Source organism: Crocodylus siamensis, chromosome 4 (genome assembly GCF_052110815.1).
Source record: "Crocodylus siamensis isolate JL-2025a chromosome 4, ASM5211081v1, whole genome shotgun sequence".
Lineage (NCBI taxonomy): Eukaryota > Metazoa > Chordata > Crocodylia > Crocodylidae > Crocodylus > Crocodylus siamensis.
In genome coordinates this window covers 95,794,826-95,812,338 of record NC_143398.1, presented here as the reverse complement: position 1 = coordinate 95,812,338, position 17,513 = coordinate 95,794,826, and the positions used below count along the sequence as shown (strand labels likewise).

The window sequence follows — 17,513 nt, the reverse complement described above, 5'->3', positions numbered from 1 at the left end:
CTGAGGGTTAGTCCAGTTCTTGAGTGACGTTTACAGAAAATCACATGTATTTCCTGCAAAACTAACTACGCAAACAGAAGTAGACACTATAACAAATGCTTCTATTTCAGGCTCTCTGAAGCTTTCCAGGAACTCAAGTGGCAAGTGGCTGAAGGAAAAGGAAAGGAATGCCAGACAGTATCTAGCAGGATCTTTTCTTCTCTTTACTAAAATAGATTACTTTTTGGTTGTTACTGGCTCAGACATTGGCAAGATTTTTGCTTCGTTCTATCCAATGCAGATTTGATTTTAAAAGCTATGCAGAATATTATGTTGTGGTACAAATTTCCGTTTTCTAATTTAATAGAAAGCGGTTTAGGACAGGAAGAAAAAGCAGGCAGTGTTACAGAAAGCCTTGTGACCGGAGGGGATTAAGGCAGGTGGTGTAGCAGACTTGCTGTGATTGGACCGTCTTGGGAGATCCATGCAAAGCATTAAGGAGCCAAAGCCGCACGGCAGAGCCCTCCTACAATATGCAAGGAATTCTAGTGTTGCTGAAGGTTGGCAGGGTTGTAGAGCCATCACATGATGCTCAGGAGGCCTTAAAGTACTGCCAGAAATGGGCAGCCTGAGGGAAGCAATCACATGACACTCAGGAGGTTCTGCTGCATTGTCTGTGCAGTTCAGTTTGTGGTGCTGGAGGGACAAACATGTTGAGCAGAGAGGCTCCCTGCCTTTATTTAAAACAGCTTAAAAATACACACACACTGTAGCATAAGCTTTCCTTCATACACCTTAAACCACATTTAAAGCCTGCGCACCCGTTACAATTAACACGCCTGTACTCCCATGCACCCATCTGCAGTTCTTTCCCTAATCCAGTCTCAGTCTCTTAGTCCAGCCCTAATTTTGGGGTTTACATTCTCAGTTCAGTTGCTGTCACTTGCTTCTGCTCCTGCTGATACTGCTGCTGTCATGGTCACTGTCTCCAGGTCCAGCTGTGTTGCTGTTACTTAAAGCCAATGCAGAGAAGGTATAGTTGGAAAGGAGCTAGCTGCCTCTGCTCTTCCCATGCAAACGCTGTTCCTCCTCCTCTGCATGGTGCTCCCAGTCATGGCATTCCAACAGCATGTTCAGACCCCTAGAACAGGCGTTTTAACCTTTTTTAGCAAGTGTACCCCTTCTGGTGGCAGCAGCTGGATGTGGAGCAGGGTGCTCGCACACAGCAGCCGCCGCCACCACCCACCACCCCGTACCGCCGCTGGTGGTCAGCAGCCTGTGGAGCTGCACATGCAACCAGCCATGAGAAAGCAGCGTGGGGTAGTGGCAGAGGTAGCTGCTGCGAGCAATCCCCCCCACAGCCCTGCTTGCCCCCCTGACTCCTCACCCACTCCCCCCAGCTCTGCTCCTGGGAACAGGCATAGAAACATATTTACCCCACCTGCCATTGAAACCCTTGCAGCAGCCCAGTGGCCAATCAGGAAAGCAAGCTGGGGTGGGGGGTGGGGAGCACCAAGGTGTGCCTTGTGGGGCTGGTGGCACCATTCGTGCCCCATCTCCTCTCTTCCCTTTCCCCAGGTAAGAGGCAAACATACTGGGGGAGATGCTGCTGCCGCGCCCCAAGGCAAGCTCCGTCCCCACCCGCCCCCACGTACCCCCCAAAGAGCTTTCTAAGTACCCCAGGGTGGTGGTGTACCCCCAGTTGACAACCCCTGCCCCAAAAGAACTAAGGATAAAGGAATTGCTCTCTCTACTTCTCAAGTCTTTGCTGTGTCGAGTCCCTCTGAGCACTGTCATTCTCTAAAGTCCCTCTTTGTGCTGGTACTGTTATGCAGCTGGATGTGCTAAGAGAATTACAGGGTACCGGGGCTCTGAAATGGGCTCACCCGCTCCAGTGGGGCTGCTAGGTACAGACAAACCTTTGACCAGGTATCTAAGAAGAGAACTGGCCAAGACAAAGTGAGGCTGTTTGAGGCTCAGAGTAACACCAGTCTCACAACTTCCCAGGAGCTTCTGGCTTTGTCTGGGAGAGCTGTATTTGCCTTTTTTAACCCTCGTGTGCCTGTGTAAATCAGGAGACACTCCAGCACAGGCAGGAAAGCTGTGCTGGTCTACAAGCTCCTATGAGGGAACAATTAAGTCACATGGTTTTTGTTTAACAAGTGCCAGACGGGTATCGGTTGGGTATCAGATTCTGTCCAGCCCTTATGAAGATGCCCGATGGGTATCATATTCTGCCCAGCACATATGCAGGTGTGCAGGAGGGGCTAGGAGTAAGGAACATATGAACAGTCTCCCCATGTGGGCAGGAACTTCCCTCCTCTGGGGCAAAATAGCTTCAGTGTGCCCCTGAGATGTTGCCAAGAGCTGAGCCTAAATAGTTTGCCAGTCTCACAGTGGATGCTTGTTGACTGAATGCATTTGCAAGCACTGCAAGCTAAGTAGCCTCATAGTAGGAAGGTGACATGGTTTCCTGGCAAAACTGTCAGAGCTTGTTAGCTTTGCAAATCAACCAACTGCGTTTTCTTTTTTTCCTCTTTCTTTATTTAAAAAAAAAAAAAGTAATTGCAAAACCTAGTTCATGCAGTGCTAAATTAGCCAGTTTTCATGTTTTCTTTCCCCATTTTCTACTTTAATAGGTAGCTTAATATGTACTGTTTTTCAGTAAAATATGTACCTTAAAACTTATAGTACAGGATGAGCACTTGACCACTCAAGGTTGTTCCTGAAACACAGTCAGTTTATAAATCAAGTTAATATAAAACTGAATGCAGTGCAGCTTAAGTGCTGCCCTTGTCTTTCAGCCCTTTGCCAGTTTTTGTGTTTATACAGTTACATTTCCCTACGTTCTTCTCTTTCTTCCTTCTCAATGGACACTTAATGCGCAGTAGCACGTCACAGCCTGGACAGCGCTAATACGTTACTGCATGGTATTATTAGGCGACTGCACAATAGTGTCACTAAAAAGGTGTTCACCAGCATTACAGTGCATTTAGTTAGTACTTCATTAAGCAAGTACTAAATTAAACGCGCAGTATTAAATTAAATGTTCATTAAAGAATGTGTAGACATGCCTAGTAGGAACATGAGAGAGGGACTTATGCAAGTGATGGGGGGAACTGACAGAACCCAAATCCTGCCCAACCCAACATGGATCATTTATTTACATAAATAATTAGGGAAGACAATGTGATGTCTTAGCTATGCAGGCATGTAAGTTTTTTTCAGGATTGAGCATAACAACCCAGTTAGGAATCACAGAGGTACTATATTTACTCAAATACAAGATGAGGTTTTTTCCTCCGTGTCAGCATGGGGGGGAAAATCTCCTCATCTTACATTCGTCTATGAAGAAACTTTATTGAATACATTGTCATTAAACTGCTGCCAAAAGCAGCATGTGCTCAGTAATGCAAACCACCTATGAAGCTGATTAAATGCAGTCAACACTAAGCATGACTAAAAGACACATGGCCCATATTGGACAAACATATTAACAGGAAACTTTCTTTTTGTGCCTCTTAACAAAAATAGGCAGTACATTTTTCCTCAGAAGGGAGCTGGCACTGGGCCTGGAGGTACTGCAATGCCAGGCTGGCATTGGGAAGGCCAGAGCCAGCCTTGACACCCTTCCCTTGGTGCTAAAAATGCTGCTACATTTGATTTTAGCCAAAAGACTGAGATGCTGATGGGAATCTACCATAAGGATAAGTTAGTAGAGCCCATATGAATAAGATATATATTAGTGCCTGTTGCACTCATTCCCCCTCAGCTCTGGCTCTCATAAGTCACAGTGAGCCACTACATTGAATACATTTTTACTTCCTCTTCACTCCCACAGCTTAGCTGTGCCTTTCTTTCCCATATCTAATGATTCCTGTTTTTTTCACCAACCTTAAATGTCTGGAAAACATCACCAAATGGGTCCCAAACAGTTCATCCAGAATCCTTCTGTTGTCCCTTCTCTCAGCCTGTCACACGTGGTTAGAGTGGCCCTGCTCTTCATGGGGTGGAGCTGGACCAGGTTGCCCTGTCCCTTATTTGCATATACATTTTTGGAGGGTCCCAGGACTCCTGACAGGAATACATGGTTTCAGGAATGAGTGGGAAACTAATTAGCACATGGATCCTTTGTGGGGGTGGGTATTTGGAGTACACACTCATGCTAAGCAATGCTGAGGTATGGGGCCATTATGGCTTTAAACATTGTTAACTCTGCTGGGGCCCAACACAGTGTCAACTGTTGACTTTGCTGGGCTCCAGCCCAATATGGTAAATCATGAGACTTATGGCTTTAGATCGATATTATGTATATTTTGTGCTATATGTAAGTAAGTACAAAAGTGCTTCTTAGGGGTGTGTTTATAGAATACCTCTGCTAAACCTTGCAGCAGTTTCAAAAAAGGTAAAATGCATCAATTCTAGATGAACTAAATTATTGTAGGCATGTTTATTTAAAATCACTCTTTTCAGATTTGCCCCTCACTTCCATGTGTTCAGGGAGAGCAGGGTCTGACAGTAAGGCAAGATGGAGAGGAAGAGCTGCAGGCGCCTATGTCTAGGGGCAAAGGTCCTGGTCTCCATTGTATGATAACACAAATGGTACCTGAGAACAAGATGCAGGGAAACTGGTGACTGATGTCAAGTCTTGTGACTTTTTCACAAGTGACCGGAGTTTGGTGGGGTTGGTCCCAGGCTGGCAACCAAGTGAGAAGCTCCAGCCGTCTCATGAATTTCCAGTGGACCTCATATGGGGGAGAGCTGATGTGGAATGGTTAAGGGATGGGGACAGAACTGATGTAGGGTCTGAGGAAGAAAGTTGATTTGGGGATTGTGGACAGAATAAAGTGCTGGTTAGAAGACAGGCATATATGTGGACAAGAGGTTCTCCCACAGGAGCCAAAACCAAAGCCACCTGTCTCAGTAAATTAGGGTGAACAAGCATCTCTCTCTCCCTCTACCTCCTAGAATTGAGTAGGGAGAGTTCAGAAAACTCAGTATAATTAAAAAAAAAAAATATTGCGTGCTTCTTGAGCCTTTGGCCTTGGCAGTACAGTTATGGCCAAAGTACTCAACTGAAACTCAAAAACAGAAATATGTTTTCCTGAACCATTTGTTGCTGTTAGCTGTATTCTTTGTAACTTTATAAGATACTAGCCAATTGCTTGTCAAGAATGATGGGTGGGGAGTGCAGGTAGGGACAGAGGCCTTCGTCCGGCTCCCCGCCACCTTTGGGGCCGTGCCCGCTCCATCTTTCCCACATTTCACCATGCAGCCGGGCCAGGCTTGGCTCAGCGTGCCCTCCCCCCGCCTCCCATACCCTCCATTTGGGGCCAGGCCAGCCCAGCATGCCCCCTCCCTCTGCCGTTGTGGGGCCAGTGCTGGGCCCACCCCCTCACCTTCCCTGCCACCATTTCAGGGCCAGGCCAGGCCACTGCCATCCACCTTCCATTTCAGGGCTTCTCCCCTGCTTCGGGCCTGCTTTTCCCTTGCCCCCGTCACCTCTGTGTTGGCCTGGGACCACTGCTTCTCCCCCCCCCCCGGCATCAGGGGAGCAGCGCGGGGAGGGGGGCGCCTAGGCATCCCCCTTCTATATTCACTGCCTACAAGGAGGAAAGGGGGGGGGGCCCAGCTCCATTGGCCTCCACCCCCCATTTTGTCCATTCCATTGCCACTGCTACTGCCGCCTCCCGGGAGCAGGGCAAGGGGGTGAGGCCAAATGTGCTCCGTTCCGAGGCCCCGCTCCGTTCCCTGTGTCTCCACCATCATGGTGCACGCTTCGCCACTCACTGCCTCTTGTCAGAACGCTGTATTCACATTCTGATTGGTTGTTTCTGTCAGCCAATCAGAGTGTGAATAGGAATGGTGGGGGGGTGGGCAGGGACAGAGCGTCACCACCCCACGCTACCTACCAGGAGCAGGAGGGGATAGCTTGCCCTGCCGTCCCCCTCGGACAGCCACCCTGTGCCGCTGCCGCCCCCAGGGAGCAGGGCGGGGGAGGCACTGCTGGCCTTGCTCCCTGCTCCGTGCCCTCTGTCATGGAGGTGTGCTGCCACCGCCTCCTGTCCAGAACGCTCTTGGAGCACTCTGGTTGTTTCATTCAGCATTGTGATTGGCTGCTGAGGTAACCAATCAGAGTGCAAATAAAGTGTTACGGACAGACAGACAGACAATGGCTTTTATAATATTAGAACTAGCCAATTGCCCATCAAGAATGACCAGGGGTGGGGGGGAGTGGGGGCTGGGATGGAGTGCCACTAGCTAGCGCCCCATGCTTCTGCTGTTCTGCCTCTTGCAGGGACCAGGGTGGGGGAGCGGCTCCCCCACCCTCTGTCAAGTCCTTGGGGCAGCTTTGGAATCATGGTGGCGCTCCCCCACGCTTGGAGCACTCTGGCTGTTTCCATCAGCCAATCAGAGTGTGAATAAAACATTACAGACAGAGAGACAGACTTAGGCTTTTATAATATTAGAATAATAGTCCTGATTCTCTACTCACACCTGTGTGTAACCATGGATTTCAGGGGAGTAACTCCTGACTTACCCTGTGAGAACAGCATGAACATTAGACCCGGAAATACCAGACAGAGTACAATTTAAGGCTATAATCTCTTTGGTGTTTTCTGGCATTTTGTCATTTTTAGCTGTGAACTTTAATGCTGTGTTAATGTAGTTCTTTTGTATTTACTTTATGATCTATACAGATGTTTATACCCTGTCCTCATCCCTGTGGTATCTGGAGCATATCAACTGAGATCATACAGTCGAGCAAATGCAAAATGCATGACCTGTCCAAGAAGGTTGTTAAATAAGAAATAAGCCACCTTCTCTGATAGCACTAAGCTGCCAGGGTTTAGGTGTTCCTCCACTCTGTTCTGAAGATTGAAAAATCTGGGCTCTCACAAGTATTATTTATTCATACAGTGGTTTATTATGCACCCGTCACCAAAGCCTCTGGGCACATTCACATAATTATATGACAGTACATTGATGATACCTGTTGGAGGCAGTGACAATTCTTGGTTTCCCTGCTGCCCAGCTGTGCCAGCGATTAAAAAGACCTAGTCCTAGACACAAACCATGGAATACGTAGATATATAGCGAAGCCTTGCTACATGCTGACCCAAACAGTCAGTTAACAAGGGCAGTGGTAGACCAGCAAAGGGAGTAAATTTCAAAGCTGATAGCCGTTAGTTCTGCCATGAGATACGCACTACATCTGTGCAGTGTTGGAAGGAATGTGTCAGCTGATCTCAACAGTAGGGAAAGAGATGGCCTCTTCAGCTTCCAAGTCCTAGGTTAGGTAGGGTTTATAGTAGGCCTGTGCAAGTAGGCAGCTATTCCATCCGGCTTCGGATCCGGCTGCTTCGGATGCCAGGGATCAGATCCAGAGCTCCGTCCTGGGTTTCTGCTTTGATCTAGCTGAAGTGGCTCTGAAGCTTTGGAGCCACGTTGGAGATCCAGCCATAGTGTATAATGGGGAATCAATAAAATATCTATAACTTTGTTGCTTTCTGTCTGATTTGGGTGAAACTCGGTGCAGGGGTTTGGGGGTGCGAATAGGAATTGCAATTATTCTATTCAATAGGAACTGTACCCCAAATTCTTGAAAGCAAAACTCATGTCACGTGTGTGTGTTACACCACATGGAGGTGAAATCTGCAGGGATGGTAGCCCCTGCTGAGGCCACAAAGCCTGCCAAGTTTCAAGAAGATTGGTGCAGGGGTTTGTGGGAAACTGCACCTCAAGCTGCTGACAGGCAGAACTCATGACGTAGATGACTCTATGTGTGTTAAGGTGCAGTAGGCTGAAAACTGCAGGGGTAGTGGCCCCTGCTCAGGCCATGAAGCCTGCCAGGTTTCAAGGAGATAAGTGCAGGGGTTTGGGGGAAACTACACCTCGAGCTGCGGACAAGCAAAACTTGTGACATGGGTGACAGCGTGTGTTAAGGTGCAGCAGGGTGAAAGCTGCAGCGGTAGTAGCCCCTGCTGCGGCCACGAAGCCTGCCAGCTGTCAAGGAGATCAGTGTAGGGGGGTTCTGGGACCCTGCACCCCCTACCTGCTGACAGGCAGCACCCTTGCAAGGTTCATCCAAATCAGACAAAAAACAGCAAAGTTATAAATATTTAATTGATTCCCCATTATACCCTACAGCTGGATCTCCAAAGCAGCTCCAAAGCTTTTCCAAAGCGCTTCGGAAGCTCTGAACTGCTTTGGAAAGCCTAATGAAGCCAGCACTTTGATCCAGACATACTGCTTCAGATGCCGAAGCGTCCAAAGCTTCTCCTGATCCAAAGCAGGGTCCGAAGCCTCGCACAGCCTTAGTTTATAGAATATAACCAATACCTTGAAAAGCACTGACAAGAGCTGGGTAGCCAGTGCCCAACACACTTGGTATGTGTTTGCAGTGGTTTGTTCCACTTGGAAGAGGAACTGAAGTTTCTGAGAAATCTATGCTGGTTAGCATGAGGTTGGGTGCTTTTCAGCAAGCTGTGCCTTTGGCAGCAACAGAATGAGCAAGTCTTACCAGATCACCTTCAAAGGAAAGGCTCCAGTATCTTGGCAAATCACAGTTGCAACACACACTGCCTAAAAGAATAGAGGTAGTGATGGGTCTTGTGAAATCTTAAGACTGAATAATTTTTGCAAAGGGCAAGCATACATTAACAGAAGGAAGAAATGAGATAAAATCTGTCCACTTCTCTGGGCCTTAGGTGGCTGGATGTCACAAGCTGTCTGTAAACCAAGGTGATCTGCAGGATAAAATTGGTTGGGGGAGTAGATACAAAGTTGGTAGACTGGTGTAATTTACATTGGTGAAATTCACTCCTCGCTTACTAAGGGGCAACTTTTCCCTGAGATAGAGTGATTTATCCAAGTGCAGTCTTGCACATCTACTCCATTTTTATTTTGAAGAGAAGTCAATTCACTTTGTAGTAAATCCCTCATGCATCTTTACCCATTGCTTCCTTAGTGATTATATGGAGAATAGGACATTCCCATTTTATCACCTATTCCAAGGTCACCTGGATGCCAGCATTGCCTCTGGCTGATTTCTCTGAGTCATACGTCATGCCGAAATGTTTGCTAGCTTTCTCTCATGATAGGAACTTGTGACAATTACTGCATATTGATTTTTTGTTCTGCCTTCTTTAGATGTATTGGGTGTTAGCTGCAGCCAAGGCTGGGGATTTAAACTGGGGTGTGCTACTGCTCCTGCTGAAGCTTTAAACCTGGAGGTTTCTGGAGGGTCTTGCCACTCCACTTAGGGTCAGACTAATTGCCCTGTTTGCAGTCAGAAATAAATTTTACTCCATGGTCAGACTGGTATAGACTGTGGGAGTCTTTGCCTTCCTCTAGTGGGGGACATGGTCCTCTTCTTTGGATCTCAAGCATATTTTAACAGCAGGACATTGCCTGCTGTTGTCCCCCTGCTTTACCTGTGGCAGGTTAGGGTGTTATGTCCTGTGGCTGTGTCAGGGTTGATTGTGTAGTTTTGCTAATAGGTTAGGCAGTGGATTTGTACAAGATGGTTTGGATAGGGATGATTCTGTCTCTGGTGGGAGAGTTGGACTAGATGATCTCTGGAGGTCCTCTCCAGCTGTATTTTTCTATGATTCTATGATAAGCCGAACTGATGGGTACTGCTTATAGTAAGAGCTGCCCCATGTTATTCCCCTTATTGTTTTAAGTTGCTTAAACCTGTGCCAGAGGTAAGTCATTCGGCTAAAATGTTCCATGCTGAAGGGCTGTTTGTTTTGTTTTTTTCCCTGAACAATTTCAGTAAGAGAAAGAGTGGCTCACCCATTTCCAAGAACAAGATTAGGGGGGGAAAAAAATGCTGTTTTTTCTGTGTGGAAAAAACCTTTCAAACTTGGTTGGAAACCCATCTGAACTTTGAAGCGTGGACTTGAGGGAGAGGGAAGTCTTCTTGTTGTCAAAAAAAAAAAAGCCTTTTGCCACCAACCCAATTTCCATCAAGTTTAAAGCTTTTTGAAAAATCGCATTTCTCACATATAGGGACCGTTGGAGTTTAGCAGTTAAACTTTCTGAAGATTCCCCCTTCACTGGAAAGGCTTCAGCCCATAACTTGCAGGAGGACAGTGCTGTGGTGACATTTAGCACAGAAACAAAGAGCAGAGAGAATTTCACACTCTCATGCCAGTGAAGCCTCTCCAGAGTCATCCCTAGTAGCTACTCTCAAGCCTGCCAAAGACCAGGGTCTCCAGAGCAACCATGGGTGGAGAGCCCTGGAATGACTCACTGCTCCATTCCTGGGCTTAAAGTATGCTTGCAGGAGGGGGAGGGATGGGTCATGCTTGATGGCACCTCTGCTAGGACACAGTGCTGCAATGGAGATGGCCTGAGTGCTTTCCTTTGCTGGTGTCCAAGCAGTAAAGAGGAAAAATGCTACCTGAAGGGAAGGCAGAGAAAGCAGGAGGTTGACTGGGGAGAGGGCAAAGACACTGGAAAGAGCTGAGTGGAACAAGGAGCCTTATGGGGAGAGTGGGACCAGAGTCTGAAGCTACCTGGGCATGGAGATTAGGACAAGGAGCTGAGGTGGGAGTTGGGTAGGTGAGTGAGTGAGTCAGTATGGGAACCAATGAGGGGAAGACTCAGAAGAGACAAGGAGCTGAAGGAGAGAGGCTTAGACAGAGAAAGGTGACTGCATCTAGAGACAAGGGGAATGAGTGAGAAACTGTGATTGGGTGGGGGAAGAGAATGGACTAGACCAGGCAATGGGGGACAAGGGTCAGACTGGGGGAAGCAAGAGCAGAAGAGATTTTGCCTACTATAGAAAACTTTCCTCTGAGCCTTGAATGGAAGCCAAGGTCCCTGAGTCTCACTCCTCCTTTGTTGTCAGCAAATACCTATGAAACTCAGCAGCAAAATGTGTGTGTGTGCACATGTGTGCATATCACCCCCCTCTAATGCTGGTCTGCATAGGGGTGACAACCTCCTGCCTTCTTAACTCTAGTAGCAGAAGTCAGTGCTGTGACTCTAAAGATCCCCAGCCATGCTGATGACCGATTTAATACAAGTATTAGACTGGAAATAATTAACCATTTTTTAATTCTCACCCTGGCGCACCAGCATCTGCTTTCTTAGTCCATTGTGGTGGCAAAAATGAAAGTGTTCCTGGTACTTGGATCATATCAGTGATATTTAGTTGGTCATCTCCTGTGGATTGGCCTCCCTGGCTTATCTTTGCTAGCTAACTGCACCTCGGTGATCATCACTTTTCTTTGCCTGGAGCTTCGTCTGTGGGAGCAGAGGGTGCTTCTAGATCTCTGATTTAAGTTTGCATTGGCACTCACACCAGTAGTATCTGAATGACATCCAGGCTAACAAAATGCCATTATGAGGTCCTACTGGAGAATTGGGAATCTTCCTCTCTCCCTGGTGTGGTTGCTATAGGAGGTGCTGCTATAGTTGGGATAATTGGGTTCTTCTAGAGGGAGTTTATGGTATATATGATAATACAATATGATGTGCTGGGTAAGACTTGGTATGATTTTTGTCGAGGGAAATCCTGTCTCACCAGTGTGCTGATGTTCTTTGAGAATGTGAACAAAAACGTGTACAATGGGGATCCATTTAATATAATATTGTTGGATTTTCAAAAATCTTTTAAGGTCGCTTACCTAAAGGCTCTTAAAAAACTGAATTGTCATGGGATTGGAGGAAAGGTGTGTTCATGGATTGGAAAGCTCGTTGCAAGATAGGAAACAAAGAGTAGAGCTAAATGCTTATTTTTCAGGATGGAGGAAAGTCATTCTGGGGTTCCACAGGAACTGGGGCCAATTTCATTCAACATTTTCATAAATGACCTGTAAAGGGGAGTGTGTAGTGAAATCACAAAGCTGGAAGATTTTACTAAATTATTTTAAGTAGTCAAATCCCAAGCTGATGGTGAGGAGCTGCAGAAAGATCTCAAAAACTGAGTAGGCAAAAAACTGGCAGATGAACTTCAACATTAATAGGCACAAAGTAGTGCATGTTGGGAAATATAACCTCAACTGTATATATACGGTCCTAGGCTCCAATTTTGCTGTTATGACTTAAGGAAGAGCTCTTAGATTAATTGTAGATAGTTTATTAAAACTGCAAGTTACATGAGCAGCGGCAACCAAAATAGCTAATAAAATGTTGGGCGTCAATAAGAAGGGAATTGAAAACAAAATGGAAAACATCATCATGCCACTGTATAAATAAATCCATGGTGCACCACATCTTCAATAGTGTGATCAGCTCTGGTCCTCACATGTCAAAAAGGATGTATTGGAATAAGAAGAGATACAGAGAAGGGCAACAAAAATTATCAGAGGAATGGACCAGCTGCTGTACCAGGAGAAACTAAAAAAGCTAGGACTCTTCCATTTGGAAAGGAGAAGGCTGAGTCGGCGATATGACAGAGGTCTATAAAATCATGAATGGTATAAATAAAGTGAATAGGGAGCTATTATTCACCAAGTCTTGGAATATGAGAACTACGGTCACCCCTTAAAATGATCAGGAGGAAAGTTTAAACCAATAAGAACTACTTCTTTAACACAGCATGTATTAACTTGTAGAAATTCATGCCACCAGAGACTGTAGAAGCAGGTAGTACAAACAGGTTCAAAAAAGGATTTGACAGATTCCTGGAGGACAGGCCAACTGAGAGCTAATAAATAAACAATCAAGGATATATCCTGGCATCCCTATGCTCATGACAGTTGATGCCAGGGAAGTTATGACAGGGGATGGATTCCTCTAGACATGTCCTGTTTATATGCACTTCCTCTAAAGGATCTACTACTTGCCAAATAGATTGTCTGACCAATTATGGTGCTTCTTGTGCTCCTATGTAGAAAGATGTTACAAGACATCCTGGTTATGGCTGAAATGCTATATCAAAGAGGAAGGTCGTACAGCATGATAAAAAGATTTAGTTTGTGAATGAAGATTAATCTGACAATTGGGAGAATGGAATTGGTACCTGAACTTGGTCTTAATTTTCCCCTGATTTTAAAAGAATATGCAGTGATTGTGTTAGCTAGGGCCAGACATTGACATTTGCTCTTCTTCTGGGGGGTTGATTTACTCCATTAGACATTAGTCAAAGATACAATGTCCATGATGTCTACACAGCAGACTTACTGTCACCAGTGATGGCTTTTGCAAACAAAGCTCTGCTCCTAAACTAGAATCAGGGTAGAACTGGAAGCACGTTAATTAGCATAAGGGATGACTTAATCGGCCCTGCCTCTCAGCAATACCAGTTATTCTCTTGAAGTATGGGAACATGGCTATACTTGTTCCTGCTTATGAGGCAGCCTGTGCAGAAGAGTGCAGGATGGTTGAGGGCTCTGCTGTTTGGCACAATGAGTTTACCATGTAGACATGGCTAATAGGTACAGTTAGGTGACTGGCTTACTTTTACAGAGTAGATGGAAGGATTGGTACAATGGACAGAAAGGAGGATAAACAAAAGGAGCACACCAAGAATGATGATGGAGTAATGGAATAGGCAATGCTGCCATTTTGTGGTATTGTGGGTGAATGTATGTTGCATGGGTCTTTAGTATGCTATATGAGTCTCCATGATGCAGAACTGCCCCCAGATGCCTGCAAACTCTACATCTAGGGATAGATTATATCTCTGAAGGGAGGAAGAGATAGGGCAGGCATATTAGACAACAGATGGAGAGTTATGGAAGGATGCAACTAAAAGTTGATGGACAGAAAGGATATGGAGAAGTGAGCAGAAGGATTGTTAAGAGAATGCATAAGAGTTGTGGAGAGTGGGAGGATGAGTGGGGAAGAGAGAATAAGAGTAGTAGTCAGAGAGGTGCAATAAATAATGAATAAATGCATGGTAGGAATAATGAATGAACAAGGGAGATGGTGGGTGGGTGAATGGCAGCAGAGGAAGTGATATTAGGCTTTGTGTAACTCAGAGTTGGTGCACATGAGCACAAAACTGGAAAAATGAAATCAGTCTGAGTTCACATCTGCAGCTAGTCTGGTGCAGGTCACCTTTCTCCCACGCAGAAACTGCTCCCTTTCTGCTCAGCATAGAGTGACAAAAAATCAGCTTTTAAGCATGTCCTATTTTGAGTTAATCCTGAAAAATAATGTTACTGTTTCTCCAGTAAATCTCCCCTTAGCTGTAGACCAGCTAGTGGGTAAGCCTCCCAATTCAGGAAAGGAAAGGACAATGCAAACTAGCTGTGCCTAGTCAGGCCAGTGGAGGCCAGTGCTGTCTTCACCTTCATGCTGCCACCCTTTCCTCAGGTGTTCTCCATTGTCGTCTTTGGCTGCATCGTGAACGAAGGTTACACAAACCGTCAAGACGAGAAGGAAGAGCACTGCATCTTCAACCACAACCACAACGCCTGCAACTATGGCATCACCGTGGGGGTCCTCGCCTTCCTCAGCTGCCTTCTCTACTTGGCTCTGGACGTGTATTTCCCACAGATCAGTAGTGTCAAGGACCGCAAGAAAGCAGTGCTCTCAGACATTGGAATCTCCGGTGAGCTTCCTGGAGGCTTGGTGTAGCACTTCTCTCCACCAGGAGCTGGGGAAGGGGGAGGACCCAGCTGGCCAGTCATCTTGAGCCCAGCAAGCTTTTCAAGTGGGCTCCCTACCTCTTTCCTCCTCCCTTTCTCACCTTCATCTTCCACATTTCCCCCTATGTTTCCCTCTCCTCCTTATACCCCTGCCTCTGCCTTCCTTTCTTCTCTCCCAGTTTCTTCTTTCCTTCTCCTTCCTCTTTTCTCCCCCTTCTTTATCCCCTCCTCTTTTTTCCCTACTCTCCACTTATTTTCTTTCCATCCTTGTTTTCTCTGATCCTCTCTCTGACCCTCCCTCTGAACATCTTCATTGTGGCTTGCAGTGGGATAGTGTTGCCAGAGGCAGCTCAGGGGTTCATCATCTGCTGGAGGAGATGTAGGTGGATGTGCATATTGCAAACTTGTCATTGTTGACAGGCCTTAGAGATGACTTGACAAGGTGAAAAACATCTCGTTCTTCCCCCTTTACTTTCCTCCTCTGGTGCATAAAAACTGCCTGAAAAGATTTCTTTCCCTGTCCCCGCTGTTTTTTCTTTTAGCTATATCAAGCCTGGGCTTCATTGTTTTTTTCTGGGGTCTCCTTGGAAGATGAGAAAGCTGGAATAGGATCTCCCTCAACCCTTATTTGAACATGTGGAAGGTGATGAATTGTGTACCAAAGAGGTCTCTCTTTCCAATTCAAACAAAGCACAAATAAAACAGAAAACCAACAAATAAAACCCCTTAGAATGTTAAATACTCCAGAAAATAAATTCCTTCCAAGTTGCTTCTGCCACCCTCTGTGCTCTGGGGCCTTGCAGAGCTCTGTCCATGCACTAGTACCCAGGGTTGTTCTAATCCATGACCTGTTTGCCATGTCCTTAGGGGCCTTTAATCTTTTAGGGCTGCAGAGAGCCAGGTGTGGGTGTGCACCTGGCACTGCAACTGAAGGGCTTGGCTATGTGGCATCACAAGAAGGGGCCTTTCTTGCACACTGCTGCATTCCTGCCACTTGTGGGGAAGTGCTTCTGAGTTCATGCACCCACCCCCCTCTGCACTCACCACATCTGGAAATGAGGCAGGGAGCCACAGCTGAAGGTGCCCCCTCACTGCAACTTCACTACTTCATTCTGGCTTTGGAGCCTGTGAGAAGGGCACCTATGGGTGAGGTGAGCATGACAGCAGTGTGCCCTGGAGCACTGGGAAAGCAGGGTAGACAGACCCCATGTCTCTGCCCTTCTTTCCGTCTTTCACAGTAGATTCAGTTGCCTCCCTTTCAGAGCTCCCTCTGCCTCTCCTGCCCACCACCCCACATCTCCCTTCTCACGTTTCTTTCCCCATCATTCTTTTTGTCATTTTCACTTCTTTCCAGCTTCCCCCCATGAGACCCAGAACAGCTTCCCCGGTGATGGGACACTGAGACCGTTGCTTCCCATCCTTGAAAGCAGACAAATAAGCCACTTGTTCTTCAGGGGCTTCCCAAGGGAGCCACTGCAGGCCGCATTCAGTTTTCTAGTCTGTAGCCTCTATGCTTCTCCCCACACCTAGATTTTTGATCTGGCTCATTTATCTTCCCTTGAGACTCCCCAGGAGAACCGTGGTTCAGCTGCCTTCCTCCATGCCAGTCACTCCTCTCTTGCTTTTCCTTTTCTCATCTATCCTTCCCATGGGGGAGGGCGGATGCTGCTATTCTGCCTATGAGCAGTATGCATCACTCATCTTTTAGAAGAGATATAAAAGAGAGGTTTTGTTGGTAATCATTAGAGGGTATTAAGGAGCCTGTGCACCTTGTGGAAGGTATTAGCTCTGGTCTTGTGAGCAAATCCCAGGCTGTAGCTGCAGGCTGACTGCCCTCAGTTCCTCTGCAGTGTGTTTTGGAGGATTGCTCTTCACTTGTCCTTCCAAGACAGTGTTGTGCAGCATGCCTGGTGCACAGGAGCTGCATTTTGGGTTGGCTCCAGCGATCTCTCATTGGGGCAGGACTTGCTCACAGTGTTATTTGCCAGTCATGTGACCCTCCCAAGCTTATGCTGATAAAACCTTCTCACCAAACCACACCCTTTGTAGACACTTGCCCTGGAAAGTGGCAGCCCTGTGCTTGGGTAAATCCCCTATCCTATGCAACTCCATTGATTTTAGGGGAAGCTGCACAGTCAGCATTTAGCCCTGCCTGTAACACCCTTGGGAACCTGGCAGGAGAGAAGTTGCTGGCGAATTGCAAGGCCTCTATTTACTGCTTCCCCTTCCCCTTGTCCCCCTCTCTCTCTTTCCATGGTGGCCTCTCCCAGGATTGTGGGCGTTCCTCTGGTTTGTTGGCTTCTGCTTCCTGGCCAACCAATGGCAAGTTTCAAAGCAGGAGTACAACCCTCTGAATGAAGGGGCAGACGCAGCCCGAGCAGCCATCACCTTCTCTTTCTTCTCTATCTTCACTTGGGTGAGTAAAGCGGCCGTGACCCTGTGCATGGTCTTTTCATCACAAGTCCCTTGCATAGGAGTGCCCAGACTCTTCCAGTGCTCCCCGGTAGGATCAGGTCAGCCCCGTAGAGCTGGGGCTGGCTCCAACCTGTACATCCACAGAGGCTAATGTGGCTTCTGATGGAGGAAAAGTAGAAGGGAAGAAGGTAGGTGTAATGGGAGATGAGCTGGGAGACTGGGGTTTAAGTCCACAGCTAACTGCCTGGACAAGTCAGCTTCTCTGACTCTGAGGAAGACTACATCTAAAGTGCACTTGAGGCACTTGGATACCTTAGCAGTGGGGACCATACTATAAGTAATGCAGAGGCTGCGTCTCCTCTTGTGTGTTGACAGCATCACTGACATGAGCAGGAGCTAAGCCAGCTCTGTGGGGGAAGGGGGAGCTGGTCAACTCTCTTTAGGAGGGTGTGCTCTCTTCCTCCTCTCACTCTCTAGCCTGCCCCCTGCCCAAGTTCATGTATTCATTTTGTAAAAAGAAGGCGATAGAGCCTTTTTGGGACCTCCCCTGAGGCTTGCTTTTCCTTC

General features: G+C 46.9%; 1 protein-coding gene across 2 annotated transcripts in view; it reads left to right on the top strand.

Moving 5' to 3' along the window:
* SYNGR1 (synaptogyrin 1) overlaps positions 1 to 17,513 on the top strand; it is a 32,938-nt gene that overhangs the window by 8,589 nt on the left and 6,836 nt on the right. For both annotated transcript variants that reach the window (XM_090043001.1, XM_090043002.1), the window contains exons 2-3: positions 14,257 to 14,494; positions 16,802 to 16,947. In XM_090043001.1, the coding sequence (XP_089899127.1) occupies positions 14,257 to 14,494; positions 16,802 to 16,947 (384 nt within the window). The remainder of the gene's footprint in view (positions 1 to 14,256; positions 14,495 to 16,801; positions 16,948 to 17,513) is intronic.